The sequence below is a fragment of the Myotis nattereri genome (assembly GCF_964212035.1).
Source record: "Myotis nattereri genome assembly, chromosome: Y".
NCBI classification, from domain to species: domain Eukaryota; kingdom Metazoa; phylum Chordata; class Mammalia; order Chiroptera; family Vespertilionidae; genus Myotis; species Myotis nattereri.
The window spans coordinates 41,210,483-41,232,917 of NC_138094.1; the positions used below are offsets into that span (position 1 = coordinate 41,210,483).

The window sequence follows — 22,435 nt, forward strand, 5'->3', positions numbered from 1 at the left end:
GGAAGAGTAAGTAAACACAATGATGGCCTCACATTAAAATTACAATTAAATTATAGAATAACCACCTTGAGAATCACCTGAACACGAGCTTAAAATTACTCCTATAACTAAGGATGTAAGGAAGACGCTATGTCTATAGACTGTGGAGACACAAAACATGTTGGACACACACGAGTTTTAAGAATTGGCAGGGCCCTAACCGGTTTGGCTCAGTGGATAGAGTGTTGGCCTGTGGACTGAAAGGTCCCAGGTTCGATTCCAGTCAAGGGCATGTACCTTGGTTGCGGGCACATACCCAGTAGGAGGTGCGCAGGAGGCAGCTGATCGATGTTTCTCTCTCATCGATGTTTCTAACTCTCTATCCCTCTTCCTCTCTGTAAAAAAAAAAATCAATAAAATATATTAAAAAAAAAAAAAGAATTGGCAGGATATCTCATGTGTGTATGTCCCCCCCTAAAGGTTGAGGGATCCCACCCCCACAATAGGTTTCCCAAACTGTGGCACAGTACAAGGAAAAAGAGTCCCCACTAGATCTAGCTGTGAAAATCAGCAGGCATTCCGTCAGGATAAAATAAATGGGTCCAAATTGACCCAAAATTAGATTCAGGTGTCTTCTTAAGGGACCTGAATATAGCCACTTGCTCACACTGGGGATCGAGCCTACAACCTGGGCATGCGTCCTGACCAGGAATTGAACCCTGAACTCCTAGTTCATAGGTCAACCCTCAACCACTGAGCTATGTTAGCCGAACTGTTTCAACTACGTATAATAATAAAAGTGTAATAAGCTAATTAGACCAGATATCCTTCTGGACAAAGCCAGGGCTGTGAGGGCCGAGGTGAGCTGATGCAGCTGTGAGGGCCAAGCCCTATGCACAAATTTTGTGCACCGGGCCTCTAGTCTATATATATAAAAGCCTAAAGGACCGTTATGACCAGACGGTAGCTATGACCCACACTGACCACCTGGGAGCAGACGCTCAAGGCAGGAGATGCCTCCTGGTGGTCAGTGGGATCCCAGAGCCAAACTCCCATGGCCAGTAAACCTCCTGTGGCCCCTCCCCCTGGCTGGCCACCTCCTGGCCTGATCAGCCCCGATCGCCAGCCAGGTTGACGAACCCTACCCATGCATGAATTTGTGCACCAGGCCTCTAGTTGAAAAATAATTTGTAATTCAACACACTGACAGAGTAAAGAAAATGTTAGGATATATAAATCAATGTAGACAAAACTGAATATGTACTCATGACAAAAACTATCAGAAAATAGGAATAGAGAACTCTCTCAACCAAGTAAAGGGCATCGGTAGAAAACATACAGCCTGGCCGATGTGCCTAGTAGTTAAGCATTGATTCCAGGTCAGGGCATGTGTCTGGGTTGCGGGCTCAATGCCCAGTAGGGGACAGGCATGAGGGAGCCAATCAATGTTTCTCTCTCATTGATGTTTCTATTTTCCTCTTCCACTCCCTTCCTCTATGAAATCAATAAAAATATTTTTTTAAAAAGAGAAGAAAACATATAGCTAGCATTGCTAATAGTTAAATACTGATGACTTTGTCTTCCTAATATCAATACACAATAAATATGTTTGCTCTAACCACTTTTGTTCAATTTCAGGTAAAGATGATTCTAGCCAGTATAATTAAATAAGAAAAACAAATAAAAAACATTCTAATTGGGAAGGAAGAAGTAAAACTCTTCTTATAAGATTATATGTCCCTATGCAAAAACTGTCAAAAACAGAGGAAACAAAAATTAAATATTTATGTACAGTAGTAATAAAATTATAGAAAACAGTATTGATAATACAGTAACTACAAAAATTAAACACTTAAGAATAAAATATAAAACATGCATAAAATTTGTAAGTTAAAACTATTCAACAAAAGGAATTCAAAAGATCTACATTAACAAAGAATTATACAGTGTTTATGGAATGAAGACTTGTGATAGGAAAAAGGTTAATTCTTCCCAAATTAATATACAAGTTTAAAGGACTCTTATAAAATCCCAACAAGATTTTCCAAACACATGGACCAGAATATACTGAAAGTAATATGCAAAGGCAAAAGAATGAGAATAATTACTTTGAAAAAATGAGAGGATTCTGTTAACCTGATTTCAAAACATACATGAAAATAGAAATCAAGAAACAGACAAAAGTAACTACATAAGGAACCTAAAAGTATATCCATAAAGTATGCCTGATATTTTCCCAAGTGCAAAAGTATTCTAATGTAGGAAAACAAAAGACAGTACTTCACCAAATAATGCTAGAACAATGGAAATATACAGGTTACAAAAACAGACAAAAATCCACTGCAATCTTTAGCTTCTCGTCTACACTTAAGTATAAAATATAAAACCTTCAGAAAAAAACATAGGAGAAATTTTGTGGAATTTACACCTAGGCAACAAATTCTTAGTCCTGACACCAAAACAAGGGTGTAATCTTCAAACAGAAATAAATTTAGATTTTTATGAAAATAATTTTGTGTCATGGCTGGTATGGCTCAGTTGATTGTCCCGTACCAGAATATAGTGTTGGGTTTCATTCTGTCAGGGCACAGGGATAGGTTTTAAGTTTGATTCCTGGTTGGGGTGTGTATGTGGTAGACAGCCAATCAATGATTCTCTCTCAAAAGATCTCCCTCTATGTCTCTCTCAGTATCTCTCTCACTCACTGTTTCTCCCTCCCTAAATTAACACACTGTGGACCAGTAATTTTATTGCTAGCTTTACCTAGTGGCCAGATAAGTTTCTATTCAATGAGTACAAAAAACATCCTATATGATAAAAGAGGTAATATGTAAATTGACCCTTATATTCTCACAAATGGCTGCCTACCATGAGGCCGGCAGGGGGGTTAGTGAGGGACAACCTAACAATTGGACAGCAGGCTGCGTGGGGCAACCAAGCCAGCAGGGGAAGCCGTGAAAAACGAACACACAACTGAACAAGCAAAGCAAGCTGTGGGGGGTGATTAGGCGAGCGGGGGGACCATGAGGGGCGACCAAGCAGGCAGGGGGGACAGTTGCAGGCGACCAGGCCAGCAAGGGGGACAGTTGGGAGTGACGAGGCCGGCAGGGGGAGCAGTAAGAGGCGACCAGGCTGGTGGGGGGTGGGGGGGTGGGGGGGAGATGTACAGCTGGGGGTGACCAGGCCAGCAGGGGGAGGGCAGATGGAGGCAACCTGGCCAGCACGGGGGGGCAGTTAGGGTTGAACAGGTTGGCACGCAGAGGCAGTGAGGGGTGATCAGACTGGCAGGAGGGTGGCAGTTAGGGGCGACCAGGCAGGTGAGCAATCAGGAGCCATCGGTCCAGGATTGTGAGAGGGATGTCTGACTGCCAGTTTAGGCCCGATCGGCCGTTGGACATCCTCTAAGAGGGTCTGCATTAAAGAGGGTGCCGACTGGGCTGAGGGGACCTTCCCTTCTCCCCCTGTGCATGAATTTTGTGCACCGGGCCTCTAGTCCTATATAAAAAACAGGCTAATATGCAAATTGACCAAACCATTCCTATGATGCGCACTAACCACAAGGGGGCAGACACTCAAGGTCAGTGTGCTCCCATAAGGGGAGTGCCGCTCAGCCAGAAGCCAGGCTCACAGCTAGAGAGCACAGTGGCAGTGGTGGAAGGTAAGGAGTGATGGGTGCAGGACTGCAAGAGCTCTGGACTGCAAGAGAGATCAGGCTTAAGCCGGCAGATGGACATACCCCAAGGAATCCCGGATTGCGAGAGGGTGCAGGCCAAGCTGAGTGAATCTCCCTATGCCAGTGCACTATTTCGTGTACTAGGCCTCTAGTCTATACATATAAAAGAGAAACATGGTAATTGGCGTATGACCGCTACCATTCCCATTGGCTAATCAGCGAGATATGCAAATTAACTGACAGCCAAGATGGCGGCCGGCAGCCAGGCAGCTTGAAACTAACATGAGGCTTGCTTGCTTCACTGACGGAGGACTCCAATGTTCCCTGCCTGCCGCTGCAGGCCTGCAGTTTCAAACATTGTAACAAATATAGAAGCTAAACAAAACCCTAGAAACCAGCTTTCAGCTAGACGGGATCTCAGACCTGGAGTTGATACAGAGTTTCGATTGTAGAACATAAACAAACCAGATACCTGCTTTCAGGAGCGGAGGGAGGCCTAAGAGCTGGAGCCTCAGAGCTAAAGCTGGCCCAGAATAAAAAAAAAAAAATAGAAAAAAAGGAGCAGTTGGGAGCTTCAGTCCCAGCCTGAAAACAGCCCTCAGCCCCTCACCCAGACTGGCCAGGCACCCCAGTGGGGACCCCCACCCTAAAGGGTGTGTGACCAGCTGCCATCATCCCCTCATCCAGGCTGGCCAGGCACCCCAGTGGGGACCCCCACCCTGATCCAGGACACCCTTCAGGGCAAACCAGCCAGCCCCCACCCATGCACCAGGCTTCTATTCTATATAGTAAAAGGGTAATATGCCTCCCAGCACTGGGATCAGCGGAGCTGGGAAGCCTCCAGGCACCGGGATCAGTGTGACAGGGGGCAGCGCCCAAACCCTCTGATCGCCCTGCAGCTCTGTGTGTGACAGGGTGCGGCGCCCCAACCCCCTCACCCACGGGCCCTGCTGTGTGTGTGATGGGGTAGAGCCATAACCTCCCCATCGGCCCTGCCCTGAGTGTGAGAGTGGCGGCGCTCCAACCCCCTGATTGGCCGTGCTCTGTGGGTGACAGAGGGCGGCACCCCAACCCCACCCCCCCAAGGGCCCTGCTCTGTGTGTGATGGGGTAGAGCCATAATTTCCCCATCGGCCCTGCCCTGAGTGTGACAGTGGCGGCGCCCCAACCCCCTGATTGGCCCTGCTCTGTGGGTGATAGAGGGCAGCACCCCAACCCCCTGATCCGCCCTGCTCTGTGTGTGACAGGGGGCGGTGCCCCAACTCCCCTATCAGCCGGCCCTACTCTGTGAGTGACAGGGGGGAGCTCCTCAACCCCCTGATGGGCCCTGCTCTGTGCGTGACAGGGGGGAGCTCCCCAACCCCCTGATGGGCCCTGCTCTGTGCGTGACAGGGGGGAGCTCCCCAACCCCCTGATGGGCCCTGCTCTGTGCGTGACAGGGGGTGGCGCCACAACCTCCCCATTGACCCTGCCTTGAGTGTGACAGGGGGCGGTGCCCCAATCCCCCAATTGGCCCTACCCTGAGCGTGACTGAGGGTGGCATCGCAACCTCCCAATCCGCCCTGCTCTGTGCATGACGGGGCGGCGCCCCAATTCCCCAATTGGCCCTGCTCTGAGCCCGACCAGGGGCTGGACCTAGGGATTAGGTCTGCCCTCTGCCACCCGGGAGCAGGCCTAAGCCAGCAGGTAGTTATCTCCCGAAGGGTCCCAGACTGGGAGAGGGCACAGGCCGGGCTGAGGGACTCCCCATCCCCCCCGAGTGCACAAATTTTTGTGCACCGGGGCTCTAGTTAAAAATAAAAAGGCATGGGGAAAATGTCCTTAGGTGAGGATTTAAAAAAAAAAATTACAAGTTACTAATTTTTAACAGGTTGCAGGATGCAAAACAAACTTTAAAAAATCAACTGTATTTCTATATATTACGTATTTTTTTTCTATAAGTTAGATAAGAACCAACCAAAAATAAAGGAAATGCTTCCATTTACAACAGCATTGGAAACAACAGATTACTGTGGTATAAATTTTACAAAAACACAAAAAATACTAAGAAGAGTGGCTGAAAGAAATTGAAAACCTAAGTAAGTAAGAAATTCTCTAAGTTAATGGAAATCTATTCCATATTCATGGATTAGAGGCCAATGCAATACAAAGTAATCTCAAACTGTCCCACAATCTCTATCAGAATCCCAGCTAATTTCTTTCCAGATACTAACAAGCTAATTTTTAAAGACACATAAAAATTCAGAAAATTAAAGGTAGCCAAATAATATAAAAAAAGGAAAAGTTTAATAACTCAATAATTTGAAAACTTTCTACAAAAGCATAGTAATCAATTCAATGTGGTACTGACATAACAACAGAGATATAATAAATGGAATAGAACTAAAAAGAATATATGTATGATATGCCTGATTTTAGACCAGAAGACCAAGGACAGTTTGAAAAGAAGAAAGAACAAATGTTCTGGAACAAATCAGATTCACATTTAAAAGGATTAATTTAGAAGTCTTATTCCACCACATGCAAAAAGTTAACTAAAATGGGATGCATACCTAAATAAAAGAGCTGCAAGTAATAAGAATTTTTTTCTTAATATCTTAGGCTACAGATTAGCCAATAATTTCTTAAACGGGAAATGAAAAGCATGTGACAAAAAACCCCTCACCAGCAAAATAGAAATTAATCAAAATTAAAAATTATCCAGCATGTGAATCTTTAGAGACAGAAATCAGATTGCTATATTTCAGGGTTGGAGAGAAAGGAGGAAAAGAAATGACTGAGATGATGGAAATATTTTGGAACTTGATAAAGATACTGGCTGTACAACTGTTGTACTAAATTCCATTGAGTTGTACATTTGAAAATGGTTAATTTTATGTTATGTGAAATTTACCTGAAAAAAATTTAATTATAAAAAGGATACCAACAAGAAAGTGAAAGTGTCTGGGTGGCATGGCTCAGTGACTGAGTGCCAACCTGTGAACAAGGAAGTCAGGGTTTGATTCCCAGTCAGTGCACAGGCCTAGGTTGTGGGCTCAATCCCTAGTGCAGGGCATACAAGAGGCAGCCGATCAATGATCCTTTCTCATCACTGATGTTTCTATCTCTGTCTCCCTCTCCCTTCCTCTCTGAAATCAATAAAAATATATATTCAAAAAAAAGACACTATCTAAAAGGAGAAAATATTTGCAAATTTTAATCTGATAGGGGAATTAATACATAGAATTAGGAATTTTTATACATAAAAAATAAATTTAAAAAAATATATAAAAGACATGAGAAGAAAAAAAAAAGAGTTGTTATAAAGCCCCCCAAAATAAATAAATAATTGCCCTAACCAGTTTGGCTCAATGGATAGAGTCTCAGCCTGTGGACTGAAGGGTCCCAGGTTCGATTCTGATCAAGGGCATATACCTTGGTTGTGGGCACATCACCAGTAAGGAGTGTGTAGGAGGCAGCTGACGGATGTTTCTCTCTCATCAATGTTTCTAACTCTCTATCCCTCTCATTCTCCTATCCTCTCTGTAAAAAATCAGTAACATATATTTAAAAAAAAAAAAGTTATGATTAAATAACTTGAGTAGAATTTCTTTAAATTTATACAAATTGACAATAGACAGGTAAGATACTCAACATCATTAGCTACTGAGGAAATATAATTCAAAACCACCACTAGTCCTGACCCGTTTGGCTCAGTGGATGGAGTGTCGGCCTGCAGAGTGAATGGTCCCCAGTTCGATTCCAATCAAGGGCATGTACCTTGGTTGCAGGTACATCCCCAGTGGCGGGGTATGCAGGAGGCAGCTGATTAATGTTTCTCCCTCATCGATGCTTCTAACTCTCTATCCCTTTCCCTTCCTCTCTGTAAAAAATCAATAAAATATATTAAAACAAAGCCTACTACTAGATATCACTTTAATTTCAGCCTTCAAAAAGGGTGAAATAACAGACAATATTAAGAAATGACATTAAGAAGAAGAAACTGGAACCCACATACATTATTGGGAATATAAATTGGTACAGCCACTTGGAAAAGAGTTTGAAAGTTCTTCAAAATGTTATCCTCAGAGGTATCATATGACTTAGCAATTCCAAGAAATACATACCCAAGAAAATTAACAATCTAAGTCCATACAAAATTCTGAACATTAATGTTCACGGTAGCATTATTCATAAGAGCCAAAAAACTGGTAAATGCCCAATGTTCACCTACTGACGATCGGATAAAATAAAATGTGTATATGTATATAAAGATTATTTGATAATACAAAAAAACATGTATCCTAAGAAAAATATTTACATAAATTTTCAGAGCATCAGAATCATAATAGACAAAAAGTAAAAACCCAAATCCCAAATGTCCATTAACTAATCCATACACAAAGTTATATATCCACATAATATAATTCTACACTACCGACTATACTGAGTATAATCTCTCTATATAAATGCCAAGCGACCAGAATGATGGGAATGATGGAAACTGTCGCTATGACGCACAGTGTGGTGGCCAACCAGCCTGATCGGGGCCCTGATCGAACCCCAACCTCCTGGGACACCACACCCCCTGCCCCCAGCTGGCCTGGAACCTGGTTGGTCCCCCCAACCCTAATCAGGACAGGGCCAGCCGGCCAACGGCCCGTGGCCCCTACCCCCAGCCGATCTGGCCCCCAACCAGCCCCTGTCACTCTGATCGTGAGCGGGGCTGGTTAGTCAACCTCCTGCATCCCCTCCTCCCCACCACCCAGACCGATGGGCCCCTGTCGGGGCGTGCTGGCAGGACGCCTCCTGTGCACAAATTTGTGCACCAGTCCTCTAGTTGGGCAATAAAAGAATGAAGTTTGATACACAATATAACAATATCCTATGTGAAAGTAGCCAATCAAAAGAAGCCATATACTTATATGAAATGTGCAAGTAGGAATACAGGCAGTCCTCAGGTTACGTTGAACTCAATGTACGTCATTTTGTGGTTATATCACCATCTCCCATTTACAGTATTTATAAAAAAAAATTTCCACCATTTCGATGTTTGTACATATGTGCTTTATGTTTTTTATTATTTATTTACCACAAGTAAAGGTCAGGAATTGTTATCTTTCTTTTAAATTTTTTTTACTGGTTCACTTTCTTACTGCTGTGTGTGTGCTCCATGTGAGTGACGTAGGTGTTTATGTAGGTGGTTTCTGACTTATGGTGAAAATTGCGTAAGTCACATCTAGGAAAGGATCTCCGACGTAACCCGAGGACCTACTGTATCCATAGAAACAGGTTAGTGGAGACTGAGGGTGGAAGAGGGACAAAATGAGGATCATGGATATAAAGCTTTGCTGGGGGTTATTCTGAAATTAGATAATTTTGACTATTGCATAATTGTGAAAATATACTAAAATACACTGTACTGTACATTTAAAAGTGAACCTTATAGTTTTTAAATTTTATCTTTATGAGACTGCTTTGAGAAAAACTAAACTAAATCAAACTGTATGCATACTATCATTCAATCCAGCAATATAATCACAGAAAAACAAAGATTATATTTATCAAAAAATAAAAATAAAAATCTGCATCTATGTTCAGTCAGCTCTATTTGTAAGCCCCCAAACAGAAACATCTAGTATGTTCATTTATGGGTGAGTGGTTAACTAAATCACAGTAATTTCATATTATGTACTAAATAGTAAGGAAACTATAGACTATACAAGAACTGGGAGTCTGCAGAGAATTATGCTGAGTGGAAAAAACATGCCCAAAGGCTACAGACTATAAAATTCCATTAATTCAACCATTTAAAAATGACAAAATTATAGCAACAGAGAAGAGACTAGTGATTACCAAAGTGAAGGAGAAAACAAGGTAAAAGAAAGCTGAGTGTAGCTACCAAAGGCAAATTAAGGGATGTCTGTGATGATGGAAATGTGTCTCATAACAAAATTGTATGAGTATCAATATTTTGGTTATTACACTGCACTACATTTTGGGCAAGATGTTACCATTTGAAAAAACTATATAAAGGATACATGAGAGGGATTAGGTGGGTGCTACACAGACACACTTGTTCCCAGGACCAAACTGGAATTACAACTCAATTACAAAACAGACATCCCGAATTATCAACTGAAGACTAGCTGGAGCGAACTCTGATAATCAATATGGAGAATGGAGACTGCCTAAGACACTGGTTGGAAGGGCAGAGGCGTGAAAGGGCTGACCAGATGCCCATAGACAGCAACTGAAGCTCTGAAGAGATCTCAGCTATGAGGGGTTGCCACTCAGAACTCTGATATTAAAGATGTGACTTTTCTTTTGAATGGAATTTCTATGCACCTGTGTACATTACCTGAGGGAACCACTTTGTTATTGTTTTATTTCCGGGTCCACATTTGCTACCATGTCAAACTTTCCATTATAACAAATAACATTTCCCTGTATTGAACTGTTTATTTTAACGTATAGAAAAACAAAATGCCAGAGAAAATGAGGGAATCCTAGATAATGAAAGGCTATGCAAATCGACCAAATGGCAGAACGACCAGTTACTGTGATGCACATCGATCACCAGGGGGCAGATGCTCAATGCAGTATGCTTCCACAGGGGGAGCGCCGGTCAGCCAGAAGCTGGGCTCACAGGCTGGCAAGTGCAGTAGCAGTGGCAGGAGCCTCTCCCACCTCCATGGCAGCACTAAGCTGTCAGCCTGACATCCCCCAAGGGCTCCCTGAAGGACCCCTCCCCCCGATTGCATAAATTTCATGCACTGGGCCTCTAGTAACTATAATTCTGTATTTGTGATGGAAATTATTACTGTAATAAAAATACTAAATTTGAATTGGAATAAATTACAGAATTTATCCTTTGGTGAAATCTGTTAGTAAGTATATTGCTAATTTACTAAAAAGTATATATGTTTAATTCTATTTGAAATGGTACTACTTTACTGTTTGAACTACTACTACCTTAAAGCAATCAAAAAGATGATCAAGTTGTTCAGGAGAAAAATCCAAAGCCAATTTTGCTAGCAGATCATGTACATTCTTCACAATAGCTTCATGTTTCCCTGCCTGTTGAAAAATAAATATTACATAAACTTAAGCAAACAACAAAAAATTATAGTGTACATGTCAACCTCCATTATTAACAAAGCATTCCCAATTGCTTCATCTGAGGTTTAACTCCTTGTGTTTGAAATGCTTAAAGCTTTTGCCATACTCAATTTCTTGGTATGAATGGTAACACACTTTAGGAATTTATATGACAGTTTATTACAGAATACATATCTATACTAACAAAAGGGTAATATGCTAATCAGACCGGACGTCTTCCAGACGTCCTTCTAGACAAAGCCACGGTGGTGGGACTGAGGCAGAGGCGGTTAGGGCAATCAGGCAGACAGGTAGAGCAGTTAGCGGCGATTAGGCTGGCAGGGGAGAGCGGTTAGGGATGATCAAGCAAACAGGAGAGGGATTAGGGGCGATCAGGCAGACAGGCAGAGTGGTTTGGAGTGATCAGGCAGGTGAGCAGATAGGAGCCAATGGTTCTGGATTGGAGAGGGTGCAAGCTGGGCTGAAGGTTCTCCCAACCCCTCCCCGTGCACAAATTTCTGCACCGGGCCTCTGGCTTTCTAATAAAATTAAGAAAAATATGGCCAAATAGTAAACATTTCAAACCTGCAAACTAAGTGCTCAATGACAACAATAATGAATATTTTGGTGGTTTCTCATAAAAATAAAAAGCTTTGTTATTTGAAGCTTAATACTTCCCAACTAATCATTGAAAATAAAACATGTCATAAAGCTAATTAAACAAATTACACAGTAATCCTTCTGAAACCAGGAAAGTCACATAAATTTATGAAAACTTATAATCTCCTATAACAATCGTAAGTCTTATAAGTGACATAATAATGCTATTCTAATGTTTGTTTCCTTTTATTAATACACAGGAAAAAAACATCTATATTTAACATATAGAATTATTATAATTTATAACTCATACCTTTAGCAAACAGTGTCAAGATGGGGAAAACTGTTCTTTCTTATAAAAATGAAATAACTATCATCTTAAATTCCTTACCTGTGCTGCCCAGATATTATCAAGATCCTGTAATGTCAGAGCTTTTTCTTTAATCACAAAACGAAGAATCTTCTCTAGCTTTTCTACATACTGAGGTTGATGAAGATTATCTCGCAAGACTATGGGTAAGATATTGTTCTGTTGTATCCATTCCTAAATGTAATACAATAGTTTGTTTCAAAGCAGAAACTAAAAATGAGCTTATCAAGAAAAAAAAGGGCAAAATAGGGAGACAATTTAATAAAAAGTGGTAAAAAATTAAAAACTTCCAGTTCTGAGAAAAATAAGTACTGGGGATATAATGTATAACATAATGGCTAAAGTTAACCAGCTATTTTTATACGATTTAAAGTAATGACAATAATCCTAAAAGTTTTTCATCACAAGAAAAATCCCTTTGTCTCTTTTTTTGTATCTGCAGAAGATGATGAAGTTAACTAAATTTGTGATTATTTCACAATAAAAGTAAGTCATTATATTGTGCAACTTAAACTTATACAAACATGTATCTCAATTACGCCTAAATAAAACTAAAAAGAAATGAAAATAACAACATGGTTCAGATTTCTAACTAACATTAAACAAAAACCCATCCTGACCAGTGTCACTCAGTTGTTAGAGCGCTGGTCTGTGCACCAAAGGGTCTCAATTCCTGATCAGTGGCATGTACGATACCTTGAGTTGCAAGTTTGCAACCAAGCTTGTGGAGGAAGCTATCATTCTATGTGTCTCTCTAACATTGAAGTTCCTTTCTCTCTTTCTCTTTCTCCAACCCTCCCTCCCACCCTTCCTAAAAAGCAATGAAAAAAATATCCTTGGGTGTTGATTAACAAACAAAAAGTTAAAAAAATTTATTTCTGTTCATAAATTATACTAAAAAATGTAGTTTCGTTTACAAATTATAACCCAATTAATGTAATTAACTTATTTGTTTTAATACAAAATCAATAAATAATTGCATGGAATTTAAATTTTCAAGAGAAATGTTCCTATGAATATATCTAAGTACAATTATAGAGATAAAGAATAGATTAGTGGTTGTCAGGGATGAGAAAGTGGTTGGCAGAAAAGAAGTGGATATGGTTATAAAGTTCAACACAAGGGATCTCTGTGGTCATGTAAATATTTTGTATCTTGATTGTGTTAATGTCAATATCATGGTTGTAATATTGTCCTACCATTTTTTTTTTTCCATGAAGCTGCCACTGGAAAAACTGAGTAAAGAATACAGAAACTAAAAATAAGCTTATTAAGAAAAAAAAGGGCAAAATAGGGAGATCAAACCTCAATCTACTTTTTCTTATACTAGTAACTGCATGTGTCTCTACAATTACACAATCAAAATATTTAAAAAATATTTTTCAATTCCAGTCTGTTTATTTCTGAAAACATTCAGACTTTTTGGATTAGTATTTTATTTCAATAAGCCTATAGATTAATTTGGGGGAGGTTTTCTTCCTCCATTCACAGGCTTGACATATTCTTAAAATTATTATTAGTGTGAAAAAATACTATTAGTGTTGATTATTGAATGAGATTTTATTTGTGATATGCTTAAAATGGTGCCTAGATCATAGTTAACCTTTAATAAATTATCAGTTATTATATGACATGAATATACATATGTAATATACATATATTTACATATCTTAGTACACTTCTTAAGATAACTGGACAACAATTTATGTGTTATTTCTAATTTTAGAAACAATATGTTAAAAAAAAACCAATAAAAATACCACAGGAATAAACAAGTGCTTCAAAGTTTCTAAATACTCTCATTTTCTGTAACTATCAAATTCAAGGGCATTTTGAGTAGTTTTGTGATGGACACTCCATAAAGGCACATTGCATACATAAAACTTGACCCCATCACTGAGTCAGGACATGGGTCGACATCAGTGATGGCGAACCTTTCGAGCTTGGCGTGTCAGCATTTTGAAAAATCCTAACTTAACTCTGGTGCCGTGTCACATATAGAAATATTTTGATATTTGCAACCATAGTAAAACAAAGACTTATATATATTTTTTAAAGTATGTTTTGCTGAAACCGGTTTGGCTCAGTGGATAGAGCGTCGGCCTGTGGACTCAAGGGTCCCAGGTTCAATTCCGGTCAAGGGCATGAACCTTGGTTGTGGGCACATCCCCAGTAGAGGATGTGCAGGAGGCAGCTGATCGATGTTTCTCTCTCACTGATGTTTCTAACTCTCTATCTCTCTCCCTTCCTCTCTGTAAAAAATCAATAAAATATATTTTAAAAAATAAGGCTATAGTGGAGGACAGCTCCAACCTTCAGAATGTGATGGTCACTTCCTGACCCTTATGCTGTAAAACCCTGACCAATCTCTGTAACTCATGCCACCCCTAAAGCCCACCCCAAATAGCTAGCCCTATATAACCTTTGTTCTCCTGGGACACGCTCTCTTGCCTCACCGCTGTGCCGGATAGAGGCTGGGAGCCAATTCTAGAATTGATCAATAAAGACTTGTTGCTTTTGCATCGGAGGAGGCTCCCTGGTGGTGGATTATTGGGGACCCCGAGCTCTGGGCATAACACCCGCAACCAATGTACATGCCCTTGACCAGAATCGAACCCAGGACCCCTCAGTCCGCAGGCCGACGCTCTATCCAGTGAGCCAAACCGGTCAGGGCAAGACTTATATTTTTGATATTCATTTTATATATTTAAATGCCATTTAACAAAGAAAAAATCAACCAAAAAATGAGTTCGCGTGTCACCTCTGACACGTGCGTCATAGGTTCACTATCACTGGTCTACATTAATACTATTTCTCACTACTATCCAGTGTCTTCAAAACACTTATTACATTTATTACATTTTGATCTTTTACACTATTAAGCTACAGACCTCTTTAATGTAGAGCTTATTCTTCATAGACATAGCCCAAGTGCTGGCATACACTACCCACTCAAAACAATATTATTGAGTAACTCATGTGGTATACTGCATGCTATTCATTTCAACAGTAAAATACGGACTGGGCAAAGTAGGATTATAGTTTTTGAGTATGCAAAACATTATATTATTATTTATTGTATTATTTTCTACAAAAACGGGTGTGAGCCTACTTTTGCCCCAACAAAAAGTCACACGTTTGTAAATATGTGAATATTTATGGTAAATAGTTTTCTTTCAATTTCAATAGACATAGGGAAGTAATTTTAAAAATGCAGTCATTAAAACAAAATATTAATCCATGAATGTTATTTTTTAATGTAATCCCCATTTTAAAACTAAACTGAGGTGACAATTTATTCACTAAATTCTAAATCTACCCACCTATTCTGAAGATCATCTGTATCTGCTTTATTTTAACTATACCACCAAACTGTAATTACAACATAAACACCTATATTAAACAATAGTAAATTAATGCTTCTGGTCAAGATGGGAAAGTAGGTAAATATTATATTGAAATCCTCCCACAACCACATCAAAATTACAACTAAACCAATGAATAACCTGAAATCTAGCTGCACAGAAGTCCTATAAGTAAGGATATAAAGGAGAAGCCACATGAAGATATTTAAAATTGAAGGACATATAAAGAGCTTCCCAAATAAGAAAAAGCTATAAGAGGAGAGATCAGGCCGGCAGGGGAGGACAGTTGGGGGCAAGATCAGGCTGGCAGGGGAGTGGTTAGGGAGTGATCAGGCTGGCAGGCAGAAGTGGTTGGGTCTATCAGGCAGGCAGGCAGGCAGGCGAGCGGGTGGGAGCCAGCAGTCCAGGATTGTGCGAGGGATGTTTAAACGGGGAGTGGGACATCCCCCAAGGGGTCCCTCCCCCCAGTATAAAATGTTTCAGGGTCTTCTTTAAGAAGAAAATAAAAGATAAAAAATATGAACAATAAATGACAATAAATATATGTCTATCTACAACTGAATCTAAAAATACAAAATAAGGAAACAAGCAGAACAGAAACAGGCCACTACTATATAAATTCAGAGAACATTTTGACGGCTGCCAGATGGGAGGGAATGGGTGAAAAAGGTAAAGGGACCAAGGAAGTACAATTAGTAGTTACAGAATAGTTATGAAGATGTAACATATAACATAGGGAATATAGTGTTTAATTGTAATACCTATGTATGGGGTCAGATGAGTATAAGATATATCAGGATGATTACTTAGTAAGTTATATAACGTGTAATCACTGGGTGTAAGCCTGCAACTAATAAATATTGTACGTCAACTGTAATTAAAATTTAAAATAAAAATACTTGAAGTAAAAAACCCAAAACAAAAATATTAACCAGATACCTATCATTTCTAAATAATAAATCAATTTTTATCACTATTGTAAAGTTTAATGGTTTAATGACCATGAATCAATCTCCCAATTTCAATGAATAGTTTTGTTATTGTTTCTACAAACAATTGGTGTCAATCATGTTTGCATTAAGCAGATTCTTATTCTTAAAAGAAAAATCAAAGGGGCTTACGGCCATTCGCTCAGGTGTCAGCCACTCCTCCTCCTCAGGATTACCAGGCCGATGTGTATAACATGATATACTAGATATAACTTTGTTAATTTCATTCAATGCATTCATCTTTCCATTAAAAGAAGAAATTTGCAACAATCTAGAAGAGAAATTAGGATTAAGTATCATTATAAAAAGTAAAGCAAATAATTATTTATGGAGGGAAATACCTTATCTAAGTATTTTTAAGTGAAAAATTTCTAAAATTTTTCAGTCTTTATCCAATTCTTCTGATCCTTTTTTAAAAAATTTAATTTTATTGTTTAAAGTATTACAAATAGTAGTACATATGTCTCCTTTTTTCCCCCATTGACCTTCCCCTGGCCTCCCCTACCCCTCCGTGTCTTGTGTCCATTGGTTATGCTTATATGCATGCATACAAGTCCTTCGGTTGATCTCTTACGCACCCCCCCCCCCCCCCCCCGCCCCAAGACTCCCCAGCCTTCCTGTTATACAGGGAAATATCTTACCTAAGTATCATTTTTAACTGAAAAATTTCTAAATTTTTTACAGTTTCAACTTGTTCCGGAATCCTTGAAGCTATATTCTTCAGAAATTTAATAATCATTGAAAGGGCATCATTTTTTGTTTCACTTTTTGCTTCTTTTTTCAATTCTTCTTCAGTTAAATTTTCTAAAAACTGTGTGACTACTTCTATAACTGGAATAAAGTATTTTTTCACTGTATGTTGACTGAGAAACTCATAGCATTGTCCAAATGGTCTGAAATAAGGAAAACGTAAATTTCTGTAATGTCCAATAATTTTATCAAAACTGAACTACAAGATATTTCCACTACTTAACAAAATTCAAGTTATTACACTTTAAAATAGAAAGCACTACTTGAAAAAATTCAGTGTATTTTAAGGCAGTAAGTTTTATCCTACACTGAATATTAACTTTAAAATATAACTTACTTAATAAGGGCTGCAATTATTTGAACATTTAATGCCGATCCATTAATAAAACGATCATGCAAAATCTGGAACCCATTTAATGATCCAAATTTATTGATGAGATCCACTAGCCAACCCTGCAACACAGTTTATAATTAGTTAATTCTTTCCTTAAAGAAATAAAAAAATTATTATCTAAAATAAGTCAGAATTAGAAAATTCAATAATAAAGTTACCTTTAAAAAGAATTCAAAATATTTTTATTATATGATCATACATATATTTATTCATTGAGACTTAAAACTTTCCCTGCATCCCTTGAAACAAAACCACCCTAGGTTACAATTACAGAGATTATAGGGGCAAGATTGTTTTTTTGTTCATATCCCACATATACTAAGTATCTATACTAATAAAAAGGTAATATCCTAATTAGACTGGGAGAAATTCTGGACTTCCTTCTGGACAAAGCCATGGTGGTGGGGCTGAGGGAGAGGTGGTTAGGGGTGAGTAGGTGGCGGGGGGGGGGGGGGCAGTTGGAGGTGATCAGGCCGGCAGGGGGCAGCAGTTGGGGGCGAGCAGGCTGGCAGGGGGGTGGGCAGTTGGGGCAAATCAGGCCGGCAGAGGGGGCAGTTGCGAGAGAGCAGGCCGGCCGGGGGGGGGGGGGGGCAGTTTGAGGCAAAGAGGCCGGCAAGGGGGTAGGGGGCAGTTAAGGGCGATGAGGCCAGAAGGGGATGGGGGCGATCAGGCCAGTAGGCAGAGTGGTTATGGGTGATCAGGCAGGCAGGCAGGTGAGCAATTAGGAGCCAGTGGTCCCGGATTGAGAGAGAGATGTCCAACTGTGGTTTAGCCCGACACCTGTGGGGTCCCAGATTGGAGAGGGTGCAGGCCAGGCTGAGGGAAAACCCCCACTCCCCTGCACAAATTTCATGCACTGGGCCAATAGTATCTCATAAACAGGAATTAGGTAGGGGTTGTGATGTAGCTAAAACCATTTACATATGTAAAAACGAAAAATGGAAAAGTTACATAAATATAAAAATCAAGTGTACAAGCATAAGTGTGGAAGAAATATCTTTAAATCTTGCCTTCCAAAATGCCACATTTTTTAAATTTTGTTTTGTTTTGTTTTTTATCCTCACTCAAGGTTATGTTTTTTATTCAAATTAGAGAAAAAGGGAGTAAAATACGGACATGAGAGATAAACATCTATCGGTTGCCTCAGGTACTTGACCTGACTACAGATCAAAAACCACAACCTGGGTATGTGCCCTGAAACTGAACCCATGTGCCTGGAAATTGAACCCATGAGACTTCGATGCACAGGAGGATGCTCCAACTGAGCCACACTGGCCCGGGCCCAAATGCCATGATAATAATAAAATATGAACAAAAAACAGGAAAGAGCAAGCTTTTTACTATTTTTTTTCTTGGTGTCAGCAGTGGGATAGGCTTTTTACTATTAATTAATTGTAAGTAGAAATAATTTTTAAATTAAATAAAAAATTATTCAAGATACATGAGAAATGCTATTAAAATCTGTTAAATAATACACCATTATATCCTAACTCAGCAGTTCTCAACCTGTGGGTCGCGAACCCTTTGGGGGTCGAACGACCCTTTCACAGGGGTTACTTAAGACCATTGGAAAACACATATATAATTACATATTGTTTTTGTGATTCATCACTATGTTTTAATTATATTCAATTTGTAACAATGAATACATCCTGCATATCAGATATTTACATTACGATTCATAACAGTAGCAAAATTACAGTTATGAAGTAGCAACAAAAATAATTTTATGGTTGGGGGTCACCACAATATGAGGAACTGTATTAAAGGGTCGTGGCATTAGGAAGGTTGAGAACCACTGTCCTAACTAGAGGCCCCAGGTCACAAAATTAGTGCACTGGTAGGGTACCTAGCTGCTGCAGGCCAGGACTTCCCTCCCTTCACCTGGCCGGCCCGCTCCCTGGTCAAACTCCCGGACAACTCCTGGTCGAGGGGACAATTTGCACACTATGCTTTTATTATATAGGATTCTAGGTTTTATATCATACAAATCTAAATAAAATTTAAAACTGCAGTAAATTGACACTTTTAATTCTGAATGAATTTACTGTAGCATTTTCCTAACTTTTTAGTTTCAAAAGGTTTATATAAGGAGTGACATCAGCAAGATGTAGATTATGAATCTTAAAAAGCTGGTTCAATAACTTTATATGAGGCTCTAGGACAGGGGTGGGCAACCCTTGGCACGCGTGCCATCCCTCTCTTATAATCTTCCATTTACAATTTTTGTGAACATTTGAATGACTTAAATGTTAAATTACAAGGAACTGGCAAGACACTTGATGTTATGTTTGGTTACATAAAGGCTTTTGAAAAGAAACTGGAAGTCTTTAAGAGGGATGTGGATGGTGAGAGATTTAGATATTTCCCAAACCTCAAGAGGCACATCAAAGACCTCCCAAAAGATGACAGAACAGACTTCCAAAGCCTTCAAAAGCTGTTTTTAAACATCTTCGAGTCAACTATTGAGCAGTTCTTATCAAGATTTGCGAAATTCAGAGAACTGGAAGAGACAGCAAAATTCATGAGGTTTCCAGACAGCATGAAACTGGAGGAACTAAACTTACAAATGTTTTCATGGATAGATATGGCTGACTTTGAAATGCAGTTGACTGAATTTCAGAGTAGCTCAATTTGGAAGCAGAAATTTATTGACCTTACAGTTGACTTGGAAAACACTGAGAAAAGGCAATTACAGACAGGAGTACCAGAGAGAAGTGTCGAAAACAAACTATTGAGGACTTGGAATGCCATTCCAGAAAATTTTTTCTGTTTAAAAAACTTTGCAAGTGTTACTCTCCATGTTTTCATCCACATACGCTTGTGAATCTTTGTTCTCGGTGATGAATTTTGTTAAGTCTCATAATAGGAGTAGCCTGACGGATAAAAGTAGTAGCTCGTGCATATCTCTGAAGGTCACGAAATATAAACCTGAGGTAAAATCTCTGTCATCAGTGATGCAGCACCAAAAGTCCCACTGATAATATCAAACGGAGTCATAAAGTTTTCTGTCGAACTATCAGTGTACATGTATACATTAAAAAAATTTATTTTTCATCATATACTGTGTTTTTGTTGCTCGAATGCATTTTATTATTTTTTCAAGGTCTCAAGTAGGTGTAACATGTTCTCAAAAACTTAGGGTTGGCATGCATGCAGAATAATTTTGAGTCAGAGATTTTGCTGGTTTTGGCATGCACTCATAAAACGGTTGCCCACTCTGCTCTAGGAACTAGTCCCAAATTTACAACAACCAAGGAAATTCTCAATTATAAGAAAGTTACATTCAAAGGGTTTAAGTGATTTCCCTGTATTTTTACTCACTCATTTCTATTCTTTATCTTGCTAGCACAGTTTAAAAGTAGCAGTGTTCTGATCACTTGTTCTCTTATGTAAACTGAAGAGAGTAAGGACTGAATTTTTAACAGTATAGCCTGTCCATTAGAGGCCTGAGAAAATTGGTCTGTGTGACGTGACCTACCATGGAAATAAAACCACCAAAAGTGGTTTGGAACCCAGGATAAAGAAAGCCCCAGGAAAGAGCAGGCATATTTAATGAAAACCACAAAGGGACAATAGATACACAAGACTCCTGGGACAAATTACTAATTATTAATTAAGGAAGAATTAAAACATTTAAAAGCAATCATGTAAAAGAGGAACAAGAAAAAAAAGCTATTTGCCTTTTTACACAGAGAAGTCAAGGAAAACACATGCCTAGAAAAGACCTTGAAGGTCTATCTTAAGGCTTCATACTGAATTTATTAATGAAGGTCTTCCTTAGCAAGTAGCCTGTCTGCAAAACCTGGAAGTAGGCACTTTTTCAAATGCCCAATTTTCAACAAAAGATGTAAAAAGAAAAAGGGAACCGTGGCCCATAAAAGGAACAATGTAAATTTTCAGAAACCATTCCTGCAGAAACAGACATCAAACTTACTTGACAAAAGCGCTGAATATGTTTAAGAGCCAACAAAAATACAAAAAAAAAAATAAACATGGACTAGGAAATATGAGCAAAATGACATATAAATGAAAGACAAAAGGGATATTCTGGAGATGAAAATATAACTGAACTAAAAATTTGCCAGACTCAAACAGGCAGAGGAAACTGAACTTGAAGACAAGCCATTTGGAATTTCAAGTCTGAGGAGTAAAAAAAGGAAGCAATAAAAAGCTGAAGAAAAGTGAACGGTATTTAAGGCAAATAAGAGAGACCACCAAGTATTAAAATACATACATTATAGTAATTTCAAAAGAAAATAAATCAAAAAAAGGCAAATAGCTTATACAGAAATAATTTCCTCACCTTCCCAAAACTGAGGAAGCACCCAAAGGGACCCACATTAAGATACATTACAGGATCCCCTGCCTATCCAAAGAGGATTACCATGAAACCTCTCCTACATGGAAATAGTGTAAAGTGAAGAGAAGAGTATCTTCCAGTTTCCAAGTCTGCATTATGCCACCTTACTTTTATGAAAGTCCTACATTAGTACAATAACATTTACTTTCATAAAAACAAAAGCCCTGTTAAGATTTCTTTTGATTAGTAAAAATAAGTAGTAACATAGGCTTTTTTAAAAAGCTAAGTGGCATAACTTGAACTCTCAGAAAGTAGGAATAATCATGTAATCTGTTTAAAGCCAAAAACAGAGGGAGTAAAAAGAAAAAAAAGCTCTTAAAATCAGCAAGAGAGAAATGACTTTCCACATACAAGAGATCCTCAGTAATGTTATCAACTGATTTATCTCTAGCAACCCTGCAATTCATAAGGATGATACAGTTAAAGTGCCGGGGGGGGGGGGGGGGATGTTAAATGAACATTATACATCCCACAAAACAGCTCTTCAAAAATGAAGAAGTAAGACATTCCCAGAAAAAGCTGAGCAAGCCTAGCATACTAGAAACCACTGTATAAAAAATGCTAAATAAAGTCTTTCAAACTTAAAGACACTTAAGAGTAATTCAATGGTATACAAATATCTAAAAAGATCTAAAGGTAAATATATGGGCAAATATAAAAATTAGTATTAGTGTAATTTTATATTTTATGAGATTTAAAAGATAAACAAAGGTAGAATAAAAATTAGAAATCTGTTAATGGCTACAAATATGTATATTTATAACATCAACATCATAAAATATGGGGTGGTTAAGCTACAAAGAAGTGTTTTCTGTATGCAACTGAATTCATACTGATATCAGTTTAAAACAGAATGTTGTAACTTTACGATGC

General features: G+C 39.0%; 1 protein-coding gene across 1 annotated transcript in view; it reads right to left on the reverse strand.

Moving 5' to 3' along the window:
* The window catches only part of LOC308512203 (ubiquitin carboxyl-terminal hydrolase 9X-like), a 254,107-nt gene that overhangs the window by 161,430 nt on the left and 70,242 nt on the right, over nt 1-22,435 (reverse strand). The window contains exons 7-11 of the mRNA XM_081082000.1: nt 17,143-17,258; nt 16,697-16,948; nt 16,188-16,326; nt 11,723-11,875; nt 10,606-10,710 (exon numbers count right to left, since the gene is read on the reverse strand). Coding sequence (XP_080938126.1) covers nt 10,606-10,710; nt 11,723-11,875; nt 16,188-16,326; nt 16,697-16,948; nt 17,143-17,258 — 765 coding nt within the window. The remainder of the gene's footprint in view (nt 1-10,605; nt 10,711-11,722; nt 11,876-16,187; nt 16,327-16,696; nt 16,949-17,142; nt 17,259-22,435) is intronic.